Source organism: Euprymna scolopes, chromosome 16, assembly GCF_053919585.1.
Source record: "Euprymna scolopes isolate OS-2025 chromosome 16, ASM5391958v1, whole genome shotgun sequence".
NCBI lineage: Eukaryota > Metazoa > Mollusca > Cephalopoda > Sepiida > Sepiolidae > Euprymna > Euprymna scolopes.
This window is the reverse complement of record NC_136497.1, coordinates 109,661,262-109,677,768: the sequence shown is the minus strand read 5'-3', so window position 1 is coordinate 109,677,768 and position 16,507 is coordinate 109,661,262. Positions and strand designations below refer to the sequence as shown.

General features: G+C 35.4%; 1 protein-coding gene across 7 annotated transcripts in view; it reads right to left on the bottom strand.

Moving 5' to 3' along the window:
• Nucleotides 1–16,507, bottom strand: part of LOC145296047 (regulating synaptic membrane exocytosis protein 2-like) — an 874,180-nt gene that overhangs the window by 245,263 nt on the left and 612,410 nt on the right. For all 7 annotated transcript variants that reach the window (XM_080142091.1, XM_080142092.1, XM_080142093.1 and 4 more), the window contains 2 exons: nt 3,026–3,133; nt 1,477–1,600 (listed from right to left, as the gene is read on the bottom strand). In XM_080142091.1, coding sequence (XP_079998217.1) covers nt 1,477–1,600; nt 3,026–3,133 — 232 coding nt within the window. The remainder of the gene's footprint in view (nt 1–1,476; nt 1,601–3,025; nt 3,134–16,507) is intronic.

Sequence of the window (16,507 nt, the reverse complement as noted above, 5' to 3'; positions counted from 1 at the left end):
AGCAATCAAAAAGAAAAATGACGTCACCAACTTGTGTTGTCCAGTTGCCCGTTGAAATAAATGGTGCAATTTCGAAGGAAATGAGCAGCATTGTTTGCGAGGTGCATTGGACACTTGTATCTGAGAGTATAGGTGTTGAGCAAAGACAGAATGTCATAATTCTTTATCATTCTTTTGGTTTGGCTGTGATCTGTTAGAGATCGGCAGTATTGATGGCTTGAATGGCATCAATATGTATACGTGTGGTGAATCGGCATTGTGGAAGAATGCAATGTATTTGTAATAAGCTCTTCCGAAGGTGTCAAGCATGGTTGGCCCAGGCAGGAGCGTTATTAATTTCTGCATGTGCAAAAAATGGTGCTATCTCTGATTAGTCTATTTGTCTCAAAATGGCCATGGATTGGTGTGAGAGCATTTGTAAAATATTGCGTTAAATAGGCATTGATAATCACCACTGGTAACGATGTAGGTAAAATTCTGTTGGTTATTGGGTTGTTCAACATGCAGAATTTGTATGAGTGGATATGACAAATGTGATCGTAACTGAAATGTTATTCATTTTAATTTGTGGCGTATCGCTACAAGTTGCTACCAGTCTACAATCCATTGCCGCATTGTGTTATAGAAAATATTTATAGTCTGATATCTTTATATCAAAAATAACTTGATAAATATTTTCTGTAATCATACATGGAAACAATGCAGCAATGGACTGCAGCCTGGAAGCAACTAAAGTTACCTGTGTATAAATGTACCATCATGCAATTTGGAAATAAAAATACAGCATCTATATATATATTTTATATAAAAGAGAACATGAATACTGTAATTTTTCATTTCAAAATGTATGGTGGTATATTTATAGAGTGATATCTTGATATAAATGGTGTGGAATGCTGTAATTTTCTCTCTAAAAATGTAAGGTAGTAACACTTGTCAACAACTATTTTGTTGCTACTAGTATGAAATCCATTACTGCATTGTGTCCAGGTATAATTATGGAAGAGATTTACAGAGTGATTTCAACATATAAATGGTGTAGAAAAAGTATATAGATGCTATATTTTTATTTCCAAATTGCATGGTGGTACATTTATATGCAAGCAACTTTAGGTGCTTCTAGTATGCAATCCATTGCTGCATTGTTTCCATGTATGATTACAGGAAATATTTATCAAGTTATTTTTTTAATAAATGTTATGGAAACAGTATATGGATGCTGTATTTTTTCCTCCTAAATGTCTACAGCTGAAGTTGGCAGTCTAGAATCCATTGCTGTGTCTCATTTCCAGGTATGATAGTGAAAAAATTCATAGAATTTAGAATCTGTTCTTTTTATCTAAAGGTACTGTTTTATATTTAATGTTTAATATATATATATATATATATATATATATACATATTTCAGTTCTATGGCATTTCTTAATTCATTTTAATTATGACTTCGAATGATTGTAAAGATAAAAAATGTCTTACTTGGAATTTCTATGTACAATTAATTCTACTTGAGGTTCATGTTTGGTTTCGAAAATTATGTCATACACTTCTTCAAAAGTTGCTTCTCGTAATGATCGACCATTCCATTCAACTACTTCATCACCTGAAATACAAAACACAGAAACAAGATTATTTTTATTTTCATTTTGAGAAATGATTAGCTTTAATTGAAAATGAATTTTCTTTAAATACATTTTAGTAAAATTACTTAAAGATGATAAGAATATAAAATTTTTATATAGGTCTGTTTGTTTGAAGTAATAAATTTTAGTTGTTTTTTATGTATATCATCATAACAAATATCATCATAATTTTCATATGATCATAATGATTTACATCTATTATCATATAACCATGATAATAATTTTCATATGACAATCATCATAATTTTTTAAAAGTTATAACAATTTCAATTGGACATACAAAATACTGAAAAATCATTTTGCCATGTCAGATTTGTAATATGGCCAATGTACATAAATGGTGCAGTACAAATAGGAAGTAACTATCATAATATGAAACAAGGTATGCATGTTAATAATTGTTATGCCGAAAATATATAAGTGATCATGAGTAACTTTCATAAATCTATGATTCCCTCCCTTTGGAGAACTAATTAAATTTATTATTCTAGACAGAATAAAACTTTCTCACATCTTCTCTTGTTTTCGTTTGTCATTATAAATTAGAATCAGCATGGAACAACTAAAGCTTTCACAGTGATCCATTGTGAAAGTAGACGCTCCAAATTCTGAAAAACGCTTGACTCATTAGTAAGAGATGCTTGAAAATATTTCACAAGCATCATATGCAAAAACTATAGCAGCCAATAAACAATCTCGAACTATTAATTAATAATGTATCTCACATGATACACAAAGGATTATATTAAAACATTACAAGCTACCTTCTAAAATCAAAGTATTTTTGTAAACATGGCAACAATTATCAACACCTTTATCAAAAATCCTCAGAATGTTCATATAATACGTTTAAACTAAGAACAATATATAAATAGGCTTATATAATTGAGATTTCTCAAAAATAGTCTGTTTTCTACCAACAATTTTGATGCTGCTTTGAAGATTTTGTTCCCCCTTCTTCTGTAACTTCTTTTTATATCCGGGAAATCGTTCAAAACCTTCTTAATGCGATAAAATGGAAATTCCTTGAGAACTTCCAGAAAGGACTCTATCAATGTATTGCCAATAATGCCTGTTATTTGTCTGATATAATTTATAAAACCTATGAAAATAATTTTAAAACCCATAAAAACAATATTAAGACTCATAAAACGATTTTAAAACTCATTAAAACTATTGTTTGTGTACTTTAAAGAAATATAATATTTTTCTTCAATAATTGTGTGCTTTTGTTAGATCCTTACTATTTAATTATTTACATAATTGAATTTATTTTATAAGAAATGTAAATAATAAAAGAAACATTTTCCAAAGGAATAAATTAGTAAATACAAAGAAAACCCCATTTAAAGTTTTAAAAACTTAAACCGATGAACTGATCTCACCTGCTCGAAGGTGACCAACTGTATCTGCTATGCTGCCTTTTTTAACTTTGGTGATGAATGCACCAAGTTGACCTTTATCTGTCATACGACCTCCAACAACTTTCAGACCTGTCAAAATAGAATATGTTGAGTTGTTTTAGAATTCATTTGGAAAAGACATATGCAATGGTGTGAAGCTCTAACTGCTGGAGTTTGATACAGCTGTCTGAAAAAGGTTCAAGTGAAAGACTTGAGCAACATCAACTGCAACTGTAGCCATGAATCAAAAATAAACAACAAAAAAATAGAAATTTCCAGAGATGAGAATGATGTCATTTTTGTATGCAATTAAAATTTCATGCTAATGAAGAAAAATCAGTTTTGTAGGAGTAATTCAGTTTACAGATAATAAGGTATATTCATGTCAGAAAATGCACCACAAAACAACATTATAAACAGAGGGTTTGACTAGCATGATCTAAGGAGGAGTTACTCTAAATAGCTTTCTCTAATGTGATGTAGGATAAAATAGACATTGCACATCCAGACAGCAAATTTAACAAGAGGGAATAATATAAACCACTGTATAGCAGTTTTTAAATGAAATATAATTGAACAAAATTATACAAAATTATCAGAATATTGGTGTTTTCAAGTTGCCATGTTGAGATTTGGCAAAAATAAATAAAAACAAAATTACTTTTGCATTTGAATGTTCCTTAACTTAATTTTCATTTCTTTTAGAATTATTAGCATTGGTTTTCAGTTATAGAGCAAAAGGAAAACTGAATTGTTTTTACCTAAACAAATTTTAGATAAATTCTTTTCTTTTATTCTTTTAAAATATTATTTTGTTTATTTGAAAAAAATAAGCACTCATTCACAGGATTAAAAGCATCCAACCATTTGTTATTTTAATTTAAATCCAAAAACATTAGAACTTTTAAAAGTTATGCAAAAATACCTGAAAGTAATTAAAAAATTGAAATAATTAAATGATAGCTCCTTAATTGTGTCAGGTTTGTTTCGCATCAAACAAATAAAAGAAAAGTGGCTTATTACATTTTAGTATATAGTTGTTGAAAGGAAGATAATTATTAACAAAAAAGATTTTTATAGATTCGTTCACTTTTCACAGACATTAGGAAGAAGATCATGTAATATAATAGAGCTTTCACAATTAAAATACTCGAGGGAAATAAGGAACAATTATAAAATGAAAAATACATGAGAAAAGATTGAGTGCAATAAAATGACATGCTGACATAAGGAAAAATGCTTTTATTCATGAAAATCAAAGAATGATTTCTTTTGCATTTGAATACAAATTTCAACAGCGGAATATTCAATGACATGAGAAAGCAAATTATGAAAGAGACATCTTACAATAAAGCAGCATTTGATAGTATATAATTCATATCCGATTTATATGATAAAAAGCTGAAAGCAATAGATCTTTGTTTCCCCAAATCTAAAATAAATGAAAAATATACTTTACTTTTTTTTTTTTTTTTTTATTATACTATACTTTTTTTTATACTATACTTAAGAATACAGATTTAACCTTTCTTATGTTTTTTTTTTACATGGTGGTCACCACTTATCAAGGCCCAGAAGCCACTCAGTGATAAGGGTTATTGCAAGTACAGTACGTTAGTGTGGAGATTTATTGAAGTGTTTACTTGAGGTGGTGGTTCATTAGAAATTTGTTTACGTTGGACTTGAAAACATCCAGATTGTAGTCATTATCATTATGTTTCAAAATAATTCATATGGAGTGAAACTTGTGTACATTACAACTGAAATTAATTTATAACTAAAAACTAGAAAATGATTTCATAGCAATTAAGACATGTTACACATCAACATACACACACACACACACACATATATATATATATATATATATATATACATATACACACATGCGTGCAAAATTGAGTCACAACTATTATTTATTCAATTTTGATTTAATTTAAAAATTTATAAACTGTGATATATCTATTAAAACATTCTTCTAGCATAACTAAAAATAAGTTCCTATATCTATATCTGCCTGTCCTTATCAATCTTTCTATGCATTATATATATATATATATATATATATAAAACATCCCCCTCCCAAGCCATTTACTATGTCAAAGGGTTTTTTTTTTTCCTTTAATATCTTCAGTTTGGGGATTAATTGTTAAGGGTTTGGTAAATTTCCTCTTTCTCCTCAAATTTTATTGTTTGTATGTTGAGGAAGCTCAAAGTCAAAAATGTCATAGATGTGTTCTTCCACTTTATTGTGTAAGAACTGCTGTAATGTTGTCAGTGTTCCTTGAACTTTTTTGAATGCTCTTTTCAGTGTGACCACAAACCTTTCTGCCCATTTGATCTTAGGTAATATTTTAGTAACATTGTTATATGCTTAACTCGAAAAATGTTGCAAAAATCCTTAAATTTTGCTGACACAGTCATGTACTCGAAATCTTGCGAACAATTCATAATTGTTGACCTCTTGTGTCAACCCAAAGTATGAAAAAATACTGCAATTCTGATGGCAGGACAGAATTGCCGATTAAGCTATGCTGTTGGCCATAGAATATTAACATTAACTAATGAAAGGTGAGGCCGGTGCTTGACTATCAAGAATTAAATGAGCATGTGGACCCATTTATGACCCATGCAGACATATGCACTGAAAAATTAAGAGAATAGCGGCGAGTGGGATTGAATGTATTAGTATTAGACCTTCACAAGGCATACCTACAAGTAAATGTGCATAAATCACTGTGTCCCTATCAAACTGTACTAATCAAGTGACAGAGATATTGCTTTACTTGCATGGGGTTTGAACTCAATGCAGCACAGCCCACCCATCATGCAAACAATTATTGACGCTATCCTGATGAAGGACAAGGCAATACAGCAGGCACCATCCGCTTATATTGATGATGTGTCTGTGGACAAGAATGTTGTGCCTGCAGCATATGTGAAGAAGCACCTCTACAACTTTGGACTTCTCAGCAAAGAAAAAAAGAGACTGCCGGATAGTGCATGAGTGCGTGAGTTTACAGGTCTGGGGATAACGTTCTGCATTGGAGAACAGGTAACAAGATCCCAAACATAGCTTATGTTGTCACACGAGAAAATATATTTCCACTATGTGACAATGTGGTTGGACACATTTCTTAGTTGGTTTCATGTTGCATCGGTATTCATCAAGAGGAGAGCGTCAGGGTGGAACGAGAAAATGACGTCCTTCTCAACACCATGATCAAGGAAATCCTCACCAGAGTTGACAAAAAAGATCTAGCGCAAGGCAAATAGTGCGTCAAAGATCTTAATGTTTGGGTCGATGCATGCTCTCTCACTACCAGTGTGTCATCGATATATAATGGGACTGTGATAGAGGATGCATGCTGGTTACGTCCAGAAAAAGACTCCCAACATATCAACCTTGGCAATCCTCTGGAAGATGACCACCTTACACTTATTCACCGATTCCACATGTGTCCATAAATGAGTCTCAAATACCCTTACTGGCAGAGCCAGGGTACAGACCAAAGCTATGAGTGAGATGTTCATCCGACGGTGTCTTGACACAATAATGAAATTAGTGAAGGAATATGCATTGTCGATGGATGTATTCTTGGTCAAATCTAGCCAAAACAAGACGGATCAATTGATGAGAGTACCTCAGTAGTGGTTTGATACAATTAAGAGGAACACCGAGCCTGTGCAAACTGTCTGCACTGCATTCATGAACTCAGTTGGGTTGGACCAGATCAAAATTGTTCACCAACAAAATGGTCATCCTGGTGTGAAATGGACACTATTTTGCGAAACGAATAAACCCTATTGTTTCGAAAGTTGCCGTGAGAAGTCATCACCGAATGCAAAGAGTGTCAGTCAATCGATTTGTCACCGATAAATTGGTCAAAGTGGACTTTAAATGTTAAACAAACATGGCATAGAATAGCAATGGATATCACTCATTATGATGGGGTCCATTTTTTACATTGATTGACTGCGGCTCCACTCGATTTGCCATTTGGTGACACCTTGCTCCACAAGATCCGAAAAGCACAATCAACCAGCTAAAGATTCTTTTCTATGAACGAGGTCTGCAGTCATAAATTCTAACGGATAATGACACTGCTTTTGGAGCAGCTTGTTTTTAAAGCCTTCATGGATGAATGGAGAATCAGACTTTGATTTCATTGTGCATATGTTCCTCTGGTAATGCCATCATCAAGTGATGTCATAGAAGTGTAAAAAGGATCACAGCCAGAAAATGGAGTACAATAGCAGAGGCAGTATACTGGTACAACGTTACGCCAAAGGATGACTTGTCCTCTGCTACAGCACCTGCTAATATGGTCCATCAGTACCACATACGGCTTAAAGGGATTGATGAAACAGCAGTACCAATCGACAATCAACAGCAAACTGTCTACAAAATGGGTGACCAAATGTGGGTAAAGGCTCCAAACGGACGATGTACAGCAAAGTATGAAGTGGGACGTGTGACCAGGAGTACAAGTATGTCTGCGGTGACACACCTTCAGTGAGTGGAAGTGAGAGATTTGCAACCATTAATGAGACGCTGCGTGAGCAGACACCCAGTTTAGATGAGGATGATGGCCCATCTGATGACATTCCGGATGAAGAGACACAGTAAGTGTGGGTACTATTCTTGATGAAGACACATGATTGTGCTGCCGCGAACAAGCACATGGCACCCCACCCTGTCGAGTGTTCCATGTGTGATCATAGGATCAGGGGTAACTGTAGTAGTAATTTTTCTAATGCACTCACCTCTAAAAGACAGAAAGTCTGCTCTTCTGTTGATATGTGGGGGCTGGGAGGAGAAGAAGAAGAAGAAGAAGAAGAAGAAGAAGAAGAAGAAGAAGAAGAAGAAGAAGAAGAAGTGATAGGCATGGTTGGTTTTATTGGGAAAAAGGCAAGACTTCAGAGGGATACAAGACCAAACTCGGACAGATATGTGGCCACACTTTTGCTCAAAGCAGAAAACCGGTGATAAAGGAGAAAAGTTCCTTTTGAAAAAGAGTTCTGGGGTGTAAGGCTGAAGGACCTAACAGTTTTCACTTTCTAATATATTCAAGGTGCAAATCTGTGGGTTTTTTTTTGTATAATTCATTTTGTCAATACTATGTGGAACACAGGTATTTTAAATTTGGATTTTTGTTGTGGATATCAGTTTGAATATTGAAAGTTGTGGTAAAACGTAGTACATGGATAAAGCATGTAATGAGATGATGCTTGCAATCACTCTGACTCACTCAATCTGTTGCCATTATTCTCTCACTTCAAGTTGGTAGCAGTAAGGTGTGGAAGAATTCATTTGTAGGTAAGACTAAACAACACAGAGTTACATTTAGAAAGTGGTTGAATTAATATAGAGTGTGATAAATATTTATAAGCAAAATAGCAATTCATTCATATATATATATATATATATATAATTAATAATATTAAAAATGGATGTGTGTGTTACAATAAAATTATGATTCCTAACTTCTAAGCATAAGCATTTTTGTGTACATTTACAATTAAAAATACAGTAAATTGCAAATAAACTTTCTAGATGCCAAAAGATTATAGCTTCTCGCCTTGGATCTCTTGCCTTTGGAATTTTCCGCTTCCCTGTTTTCCTGACAATACGAACTTCTAGAAATGTAAATGTAATGTAAACAAATTGCTGCCCATCTTCATCTAGGATGGTTCTCTTGTAAATCACAATAACCCCTTATGCTTCAGTGGCAATATACTTTGTTTAGAAGGAAAAGGTAGCACTATTTATACATTCACTTACATCGTACAACACACACATACATCCCAACTGTGTAAATTTTTCGCTACACTCATATATATATATATATATATATATATATATATATATATAGACACACGTGCTGTGTATTCTTGTTACACCTTATGTCTCATTTTTTCATGCTTCACAATTACATTTTCCTCTCTATATATATGTAGAGAGAGAGAGAGAGAGAGAGAGAGAGAGAGAGAGAGAGAGAGAGAGAGAGAGAGAGAGAGAGAGAGAGAGAGAAATTATCCTGAGCATTTTTTCTGCTTCAACTTGAGACAATTTTATTGGAGTTGTACTTTCTTAGTCTTAGGTTATTAGCATTATATATATATATATATATATATATATATATATATATATATATATATATATATATATATGAGACAAAATACATATAGGTATATATGAACTTATCTGTCAGTTCAATAAACAAATAACATTATATGTAAAGGGGTTATACCTCAGCATTTGGAATTCTAATATATTATCATCAGATTTTGATATTTAAGATGCTTTCAATGTCCTATACTCTGAGGAAGGCAACACCAGTCAATGTTTTATGCCTGTTCTTTATGCAGTCCGATCTTATATAGACAATAGAAAAGAGATTCTGGCGACTATATTTTTATTGACTAGTACAGGGATATATTTTTTACAACTGTTTCATCATTTATCAAGACCAGGGTTCGTACAGATTTTAAATGTCCATTTTCAAGGACTTTTCAAAGTTTTCAAAGTTTTTCAAGACCTTCTCCAGACAAAATTCAAAATTTCAAAACAAAATTTGGGGTTTGTTTTACAATCCACAGCGATTCAGAAAAGGTGATCAAAAATGAAATATACAACAAATGGTACCATAGCCAATAAAAGTTACTTTGCAACCTACCCGCATCATTTTTTGGTGTTTTTGAAGTAATTTCAAATGCTTTTTATTTTATCTCAAATATTAACTATTTACGGCTTCTAAATTTCTAATCAAGATGGCTGTCGGCTTGTTCATGCTTTTTCAACTCGGCCAGCCTCGTTTTCAATTATCCCAATTTTTTTTTTATGGGGGAGGAGAATTCACCATTTGAGAGTCCCATCTACACAAGGAAAGTAGTTTTGGAAGGGGATGGGGGTCCATTTTTATTTATGGCAGCTACCACTACTCCTCTCCCTTGCGCACCTCCCTCCCCAAAAAATTCAATTATACATGAGAGTAAAAAAAGAGGGAGATTTGAAATCTCAAAACAAAACAAACAAAACAAAAAAAAATGAGAAATAAAAATGATCCCCACTTTAAAAAACATCAGGTAGTTCATAATAATACAATGCAATTTTAGAACAATGTATTTTGATTTTATTTTCAATATTTAAAAAATATTTTAATGGGATATTCATTAATACTTTAAAAAATAACTTAAAGTATTTATCTCGATTATATTTTTAATATTTTGACAAATTTTTATTGGACATAAAGATTCCCAAGACATTTCAAGGCATTTTTCACAATTTCAAAGGATTTTTCAAGGTAATAATTGAAATAAGTCCTTTTCAAGACAAAAGTCCAAATTCAAGAAGTTTTCAAGCCTGTGCGAACACTGTAAACAAAATATTCAAGCATATATGAGTATGAAATTAAATTACATATCTTGTTTATGTGTATGATAAATTAAGAAACAACTGCACAGAATGCATCTCTTTGCTAGAATCTGCACTTTTATCTTAGAAATGAATTACTTTTGAGCTTAAACTTTATATATATATATATATATATATATATATATATATATATAATATGAGAATAATGGAAATAGTATTCTGACGAGATAGACGGATAAAAAAGGAACAAACCAAGCTATATGTCCATCAACGTTTTGTCTTAATTAAGAAGAAGTCTGACATTTTGCACGGCGGCCAAAGAGAGCCACACACTTCGAAGATGTAATCTTAGCTAAGTACATTTTTTCTTTGCACACTTTATTTTATTATTTTTTAAATTTATTTTATTTTATTTTTTTTTTAAGCCAAACAAATCTAACCCTCTTTTTTTACGTTTGTGCTCATATCATTCTATGTAATTTTATTTTATTTCTCACACATCTTGACCATTCTTGATTCACTTATTTTAAAACAATTTCCTGACAAATTTTTCTTTCTTTTTACCATGTCACATCGACATAGTAGTGGGGAGAGGGAATCCCTATTTAGCTTATTTAAATGACAGAAGAACTTTATTTAAGTACAATACTTAATATTAACAGCCATGGTAAGGTGCAAAAAAAAAAAAAATGCCGCCCAATTTAACTTTCACTATTCGTAACCTAAATATGCAGTATCTTAGCTGTGATACTAGGGCTATTCTTCCTGAGTGGATGCTATGCTCTGTGCGTGACCTTAATGTCTGCCTATAAATACAAAATACGAATTTCCGATTCGCCATGAACTAGTTCTTGTAACTGGAAAAAACACCTAACTGCTAGCTACGAAATCCCAATATACATTTTACCTCCAAGACGATTACCTCAGTCTAACCTGCATGCGCAAAAAAAACAAAAAAAAAACCTTACCTGCCACTCTAAATCCTAATGTAGATCTGTTTAGTGTAAATTAATAACCCCTGTCTCTTGAAGGCTAACAATCTGCTCCTTCCCACCAAACCGCCACTCAACTCCTACATTTCACACCGTTTTGTACTGGAATTTTTAACTTCCAGCCCTTAACCCTCACATGCTAACCGCTTAGTCATCACTAAACATCTATACAATTCTACCCTTTAGACATGCATTGGAGTTCATTCCTATTCCAGTTAGGTATTTAACAGCCAAAGTATGTACTCGGAAGCAAAGCACACCGCACTGCATTACACAACTATGTCTCCTCTTAGATAGCTTTGCAATGCTAATACGAAACTGAACCAATGCTCCTTGCTATGCTAAATGTCCATAACTCTTACTTGAAAGCTGAAATAATCTTCTCTCAATAATAGAAACTCACTTTGTACCTTCAACTTTATTCGCACCTACTAAAACCAGCCCATATATCTATTTACCAAATTACACATGACTCAAAACTTACTGTTTTATCCATACTATATTGCACTCGCATCTCATGCCCTGCTGTCATCTAAAATATAGTTTGGGCACAACTCGTAGTTCAAATCTTAACACCTACTCACACTTTAATGTTATCCTAGACCCAAGCTAACATGAATAAATATATATATATATATATATATATAAAGGGAAAGCCTCACACCGCATTATCTCCTCCTAACAAGCCTCCTTGCTTACACTGCATGAGCTCTACTCAACCTCTTTATCCAGTAACACTGAAATAACAATGTCTCTAATTCACTTTGAGGAGTGTAACTATTTAGCAGATATATAACCTCTACAAACTAACTATTCAGCAGATATATAACCTCTACAAACTAACCCAGTAACATTAACTAACCACGCGGGGTCGCAGAAATACCTGGATTAGAACCCAGGTGCGGAGCAAACCCTCTCAGTGGTGACGGACCCAGTAGATCTTTCCAGATCATCCGTCTAGGAGAAGGAAAACTCTGAAACTAAACCAAAGAGGAGGGAGGCCTCTTCAGTCTTGGATGACAACCTTCCTAGAGCTGGTGACTCAAACAAATTACCGGTTTGCAAACCTAAATTGCTTAAGTAGATAGGTTCTGCCTATCGTCCGGCTTCCATACTCCTTCTTTGCCTATTAGTAAGGCGCAGAGATACTATCACAGTGATTCGACAGAAACACCCAGTGGTAGATCTTGTTTCTTGTCTACGGCAATGAATGCCATTTCCCCACTCCCGACACACCCCACCCCTAAAGCTGGGCACTTGAGAATGCTTTAGTACCATATATGGCTGAGTAATTAGATTGGGTTGACCTTCCTCTGATGGGTTGAGGGTACCGGATTGACAGTTACTGGCTGCTGTTTCCGACTGGTAGTACAGGTCCCTAACTCTTTGGTAGCACTTAGAGCGGCTGCTCCATCAACAGTTGTATAATATCGGGATGTTTGCAGTGCCATGGCGCGCATGGAAAGGGACCCTGCACTCATCCCCGGTGGGCTTTCCTGAGGCCACAGTCCTAGTTGATGGAGGGTCAGCTGATGGTCTACTTGTGATGCATGTGTGATACTCTGCATAACCTCCTGTTCAGCTCCCCCTAACCTAACTGAAACTCGTTAAAAAATATGATGATAGTACAATCTAAAAATAAGCTTAAACCAGGCTTAGGGTCAAACAAATCCAACTTGCCTCCTCCCTTGAGGCTTGCATTCACAAATATCCGTGGGCTTAGAACTAATTTAGCTGATGTTGAAGCATTTCTCCTAACAAATACCCCAGATATCTTAGCACTAAATGAGACTAACCTACACTCCTCCATCCCCTCTAGCTACTTTAACATGCCTGGATATCTCCACCTCTGCCGTAAGGACTCTGTCAGACATATGCACGGACTTGGAGTTTACATTCGTAATATCCTTCCCTTGACTAGAGAAACAAACCTAGAAACGGATGATCAAGCCTTTATGTGCTTTAGACTAATCATGCAACACAACATTAGCTACTTTTACTTTCTCTACTGCTCTCCCTCGACCCAAGACTGCACCGTAATTAACAAAGTATCTGACAGCATAGACACAGCACTCTCCTTCGACACTAGTGCCCAAGTACATGTATTTGGTGACTTTAATGTCCATCACAAAAACTGGCTTGGATTCTCTACTTACACAGATGCAGCAGGCAGCACAACCCATAGCTTCTCTGTATCTCACTCCCTATCGCAAATTGTTACTTTTCCAACCCGTTTCCCTGATCAGGAAGAACAACACGCATCACTTTTAGATCTGTTTTTGACTATAGTTCCTGATGATTGTGTAACGAAAGCCGACAGCCCACTTGGGAACGCTGATCATGCAGTGATAACGGTTGAAATCGCCCTAAACTCTAGACCCAAAACTGATGAGCCAGTGCTCAAAACAACGAGATATTATAAAAAGGCTGACTGGGAAGCCATCAGAGATCTTATCAGAGACGCCCCATCGGGAAATATTTTTTCTCTTCCTGCTGAACAGTGTGCAACCGAGACCACTGAATGGTTCAAAACTGCAATCGAAGCACATGTTCCCATGCGGAAATTCTATAGCAAGCCCCACTCTCCCCAATGGTTTACTTCGACTTGCGCAACTGCCATTGCTGAAAGGCAGCATGCATTCCACAGGTTTAACCGACATAAGTCCAGTTCAAACAGACAGAAGTACATAGAAGCTAGAAGTAACGTTAAGAAAGAAATAGCGACAGCTAAGAGGGAATTTACGGAAACTACTAAAAAACGCATAGAAGCACAAAAACTAGGAACTCGTGACTTCTGGAAAATCTACAACAGTGTAGTAAATAATGGGCAATCAAGAATTCCCCAACTAACCAACAATCACGAGGTTGTTTGCTTAGCAACCGAAAAGGCTAACATGCTTGCCAGTCGGTTTGCCTCAAACTCCACACTGGACCCTCCCAACCACCCCCTACCTCAATTTCCTATGCGGACAGACGCCACGCTAGACGATCTGAAAATCACACCTGCTCAGGTGCATGGCAATCAAGAATTCCCCAACTAACCAACAATCACGAGGTTGTTTGCTTAGCAACCGAAAAGGCTAACATGCTTGCCAGTCGGTTTGCCTCAAACTCCACACTGGACCCTCCCAACCACCCCCTACCTCAATTTCCTATGCGGACAGACGCCACGCTAGACGATCTGAAAATCACACCTGCTCAGGTGCATGCCATCATAAAAAACCTTGACACTTCAAAAGCATGTGGACCCGATCTCATCCCAGCTGTGCTATTAAAAAAGTGTTCAACCGAAGTAGCTCCAGTTCTCTCCAAACTCTACAACAAATGCCTTTATGAATCTTGCTTTCCGGGCTGTTGGAAAACTGCTTCTGTGGTACCAGTATTCAAAAATTCTGGCGAAAGAACTGACCCATTAAATTATCGCCCTATTAGCCTCCTCCCACTTTTTGCCAAAATATTTGAGACCTTAATTAACCATGCTCTAGTCCAGCACCTTACAGATACTAAACTTCTGACCGACCAACAATATGGATTTAGACAAGCCCGTTCCACAGCAGACATCCTCACTGTAATCTCTTAACGCATATACCATTCACTGGACAAAGCGGGAGAGGGCAGAGCGGTAGCTCTAGATATATCTAAGGCTTTTGACAGGGTATGGCATGAGGGTCTTCTCAGGAAGATTAGATCATACGGTATCACTGGTAGAATACTTAACATAATTAAATCCTTTTTAGATAAGAGAAAAATCTAGGTTGTCCTCGACGGTCGTACATCTAAACAATATGATATAAATGCAGGAGTGCCCCAGGGATCTATCCTTGGACCTCTACTGTTGCTGATATTCATAAATTATCTCCCCGACAAAATTGCCTCTGAGATGGGTATATATGCTGATGACACCACACTCTATAGCAGGCACGACAGGAAAACAAATGAACATATATCTAAAGTAATGGCAGAAACACTAGAGGATGACCTCCAATCAGTAGTGGAATGGGGACAAAAATGGATGGTCACGTTCAATGCCGCCAAGACTAAACTGGTTTCCTTCAATAATTACAAGAAACCTTCTCTACCACCTATAGCAATGGCCAACGACTCTTTATCTGAGAGTACGTCTTTCAAGCTCCTTGGCCTAACGTTCATAGGAAACATGAGTTGGAATAATTACATCGAGTGCATTGCCAGGGTCGCTGCGAGGAAGGTGGGCTCCCTCTACCGTGCTAGAAAACTACTAATACCCGAAAGTATCCTGTACCTCTATAAGGCCACCATTCGCCCATGTATGGAGTATTGCTGTCATATTTGGGCTGGTGCATCGGCTACTAGTCTCTCGCTCCTTGACAGGGTTCAAAAGAGAGTCGCAAATCTGATAGGCCCTAAACTGGCATCTAAGCTTCAGCCTCCGTCCCATCGACGAAACGTTGCATCCCTCTGCCTGTTCTACAAGTATTTTAATGGTGAATGCTCTGCTGAACTTCAAGCACTTGTGCCCCCACGACGTGAACACCCTCGACAGACCCGACAAGCTGCAAAATCCCACCCCCCACACTGAAGAGATCCCTAGATGTAAAAGATCTTTCTACTCCAGTAGTTTCTTCCCCAGAACTGCTAGACTTTGGAATTCCATTCCAGGTCACTGCTTCCCCAACTGTACTGACATGCATAAGTTCAAGTGCATCGTGAACCAACATCTTGCTGCCCAAATCCCTACATAGTACCCCAGTAGATGTTTCCCCTGATAGTAGCCCCCTACACCAAAGTGGCAATGTGCCTTGTTTGGGGTGAAAATGTAATAAAAAAAACCAAAAAAAAAAAAAACCCAACAAAGGCAAAATGTTAATGGACACATAGCTTCGTGTGTTCCTTTTACATCTCTCTCTCTCTCTCAATATATATATATATATAATTAAAAAAATTTATATATGTAATTTAAATATGATGAATTATATCTATATCTATATATATATACATATACATATATATATATATATATATATATATATATATATATATATAAATTTATGTATTTAAATTTTATGATTTGAAAAAGTTAATCTTCAAATACAGAATGTTTTATTGTTTGAAAAC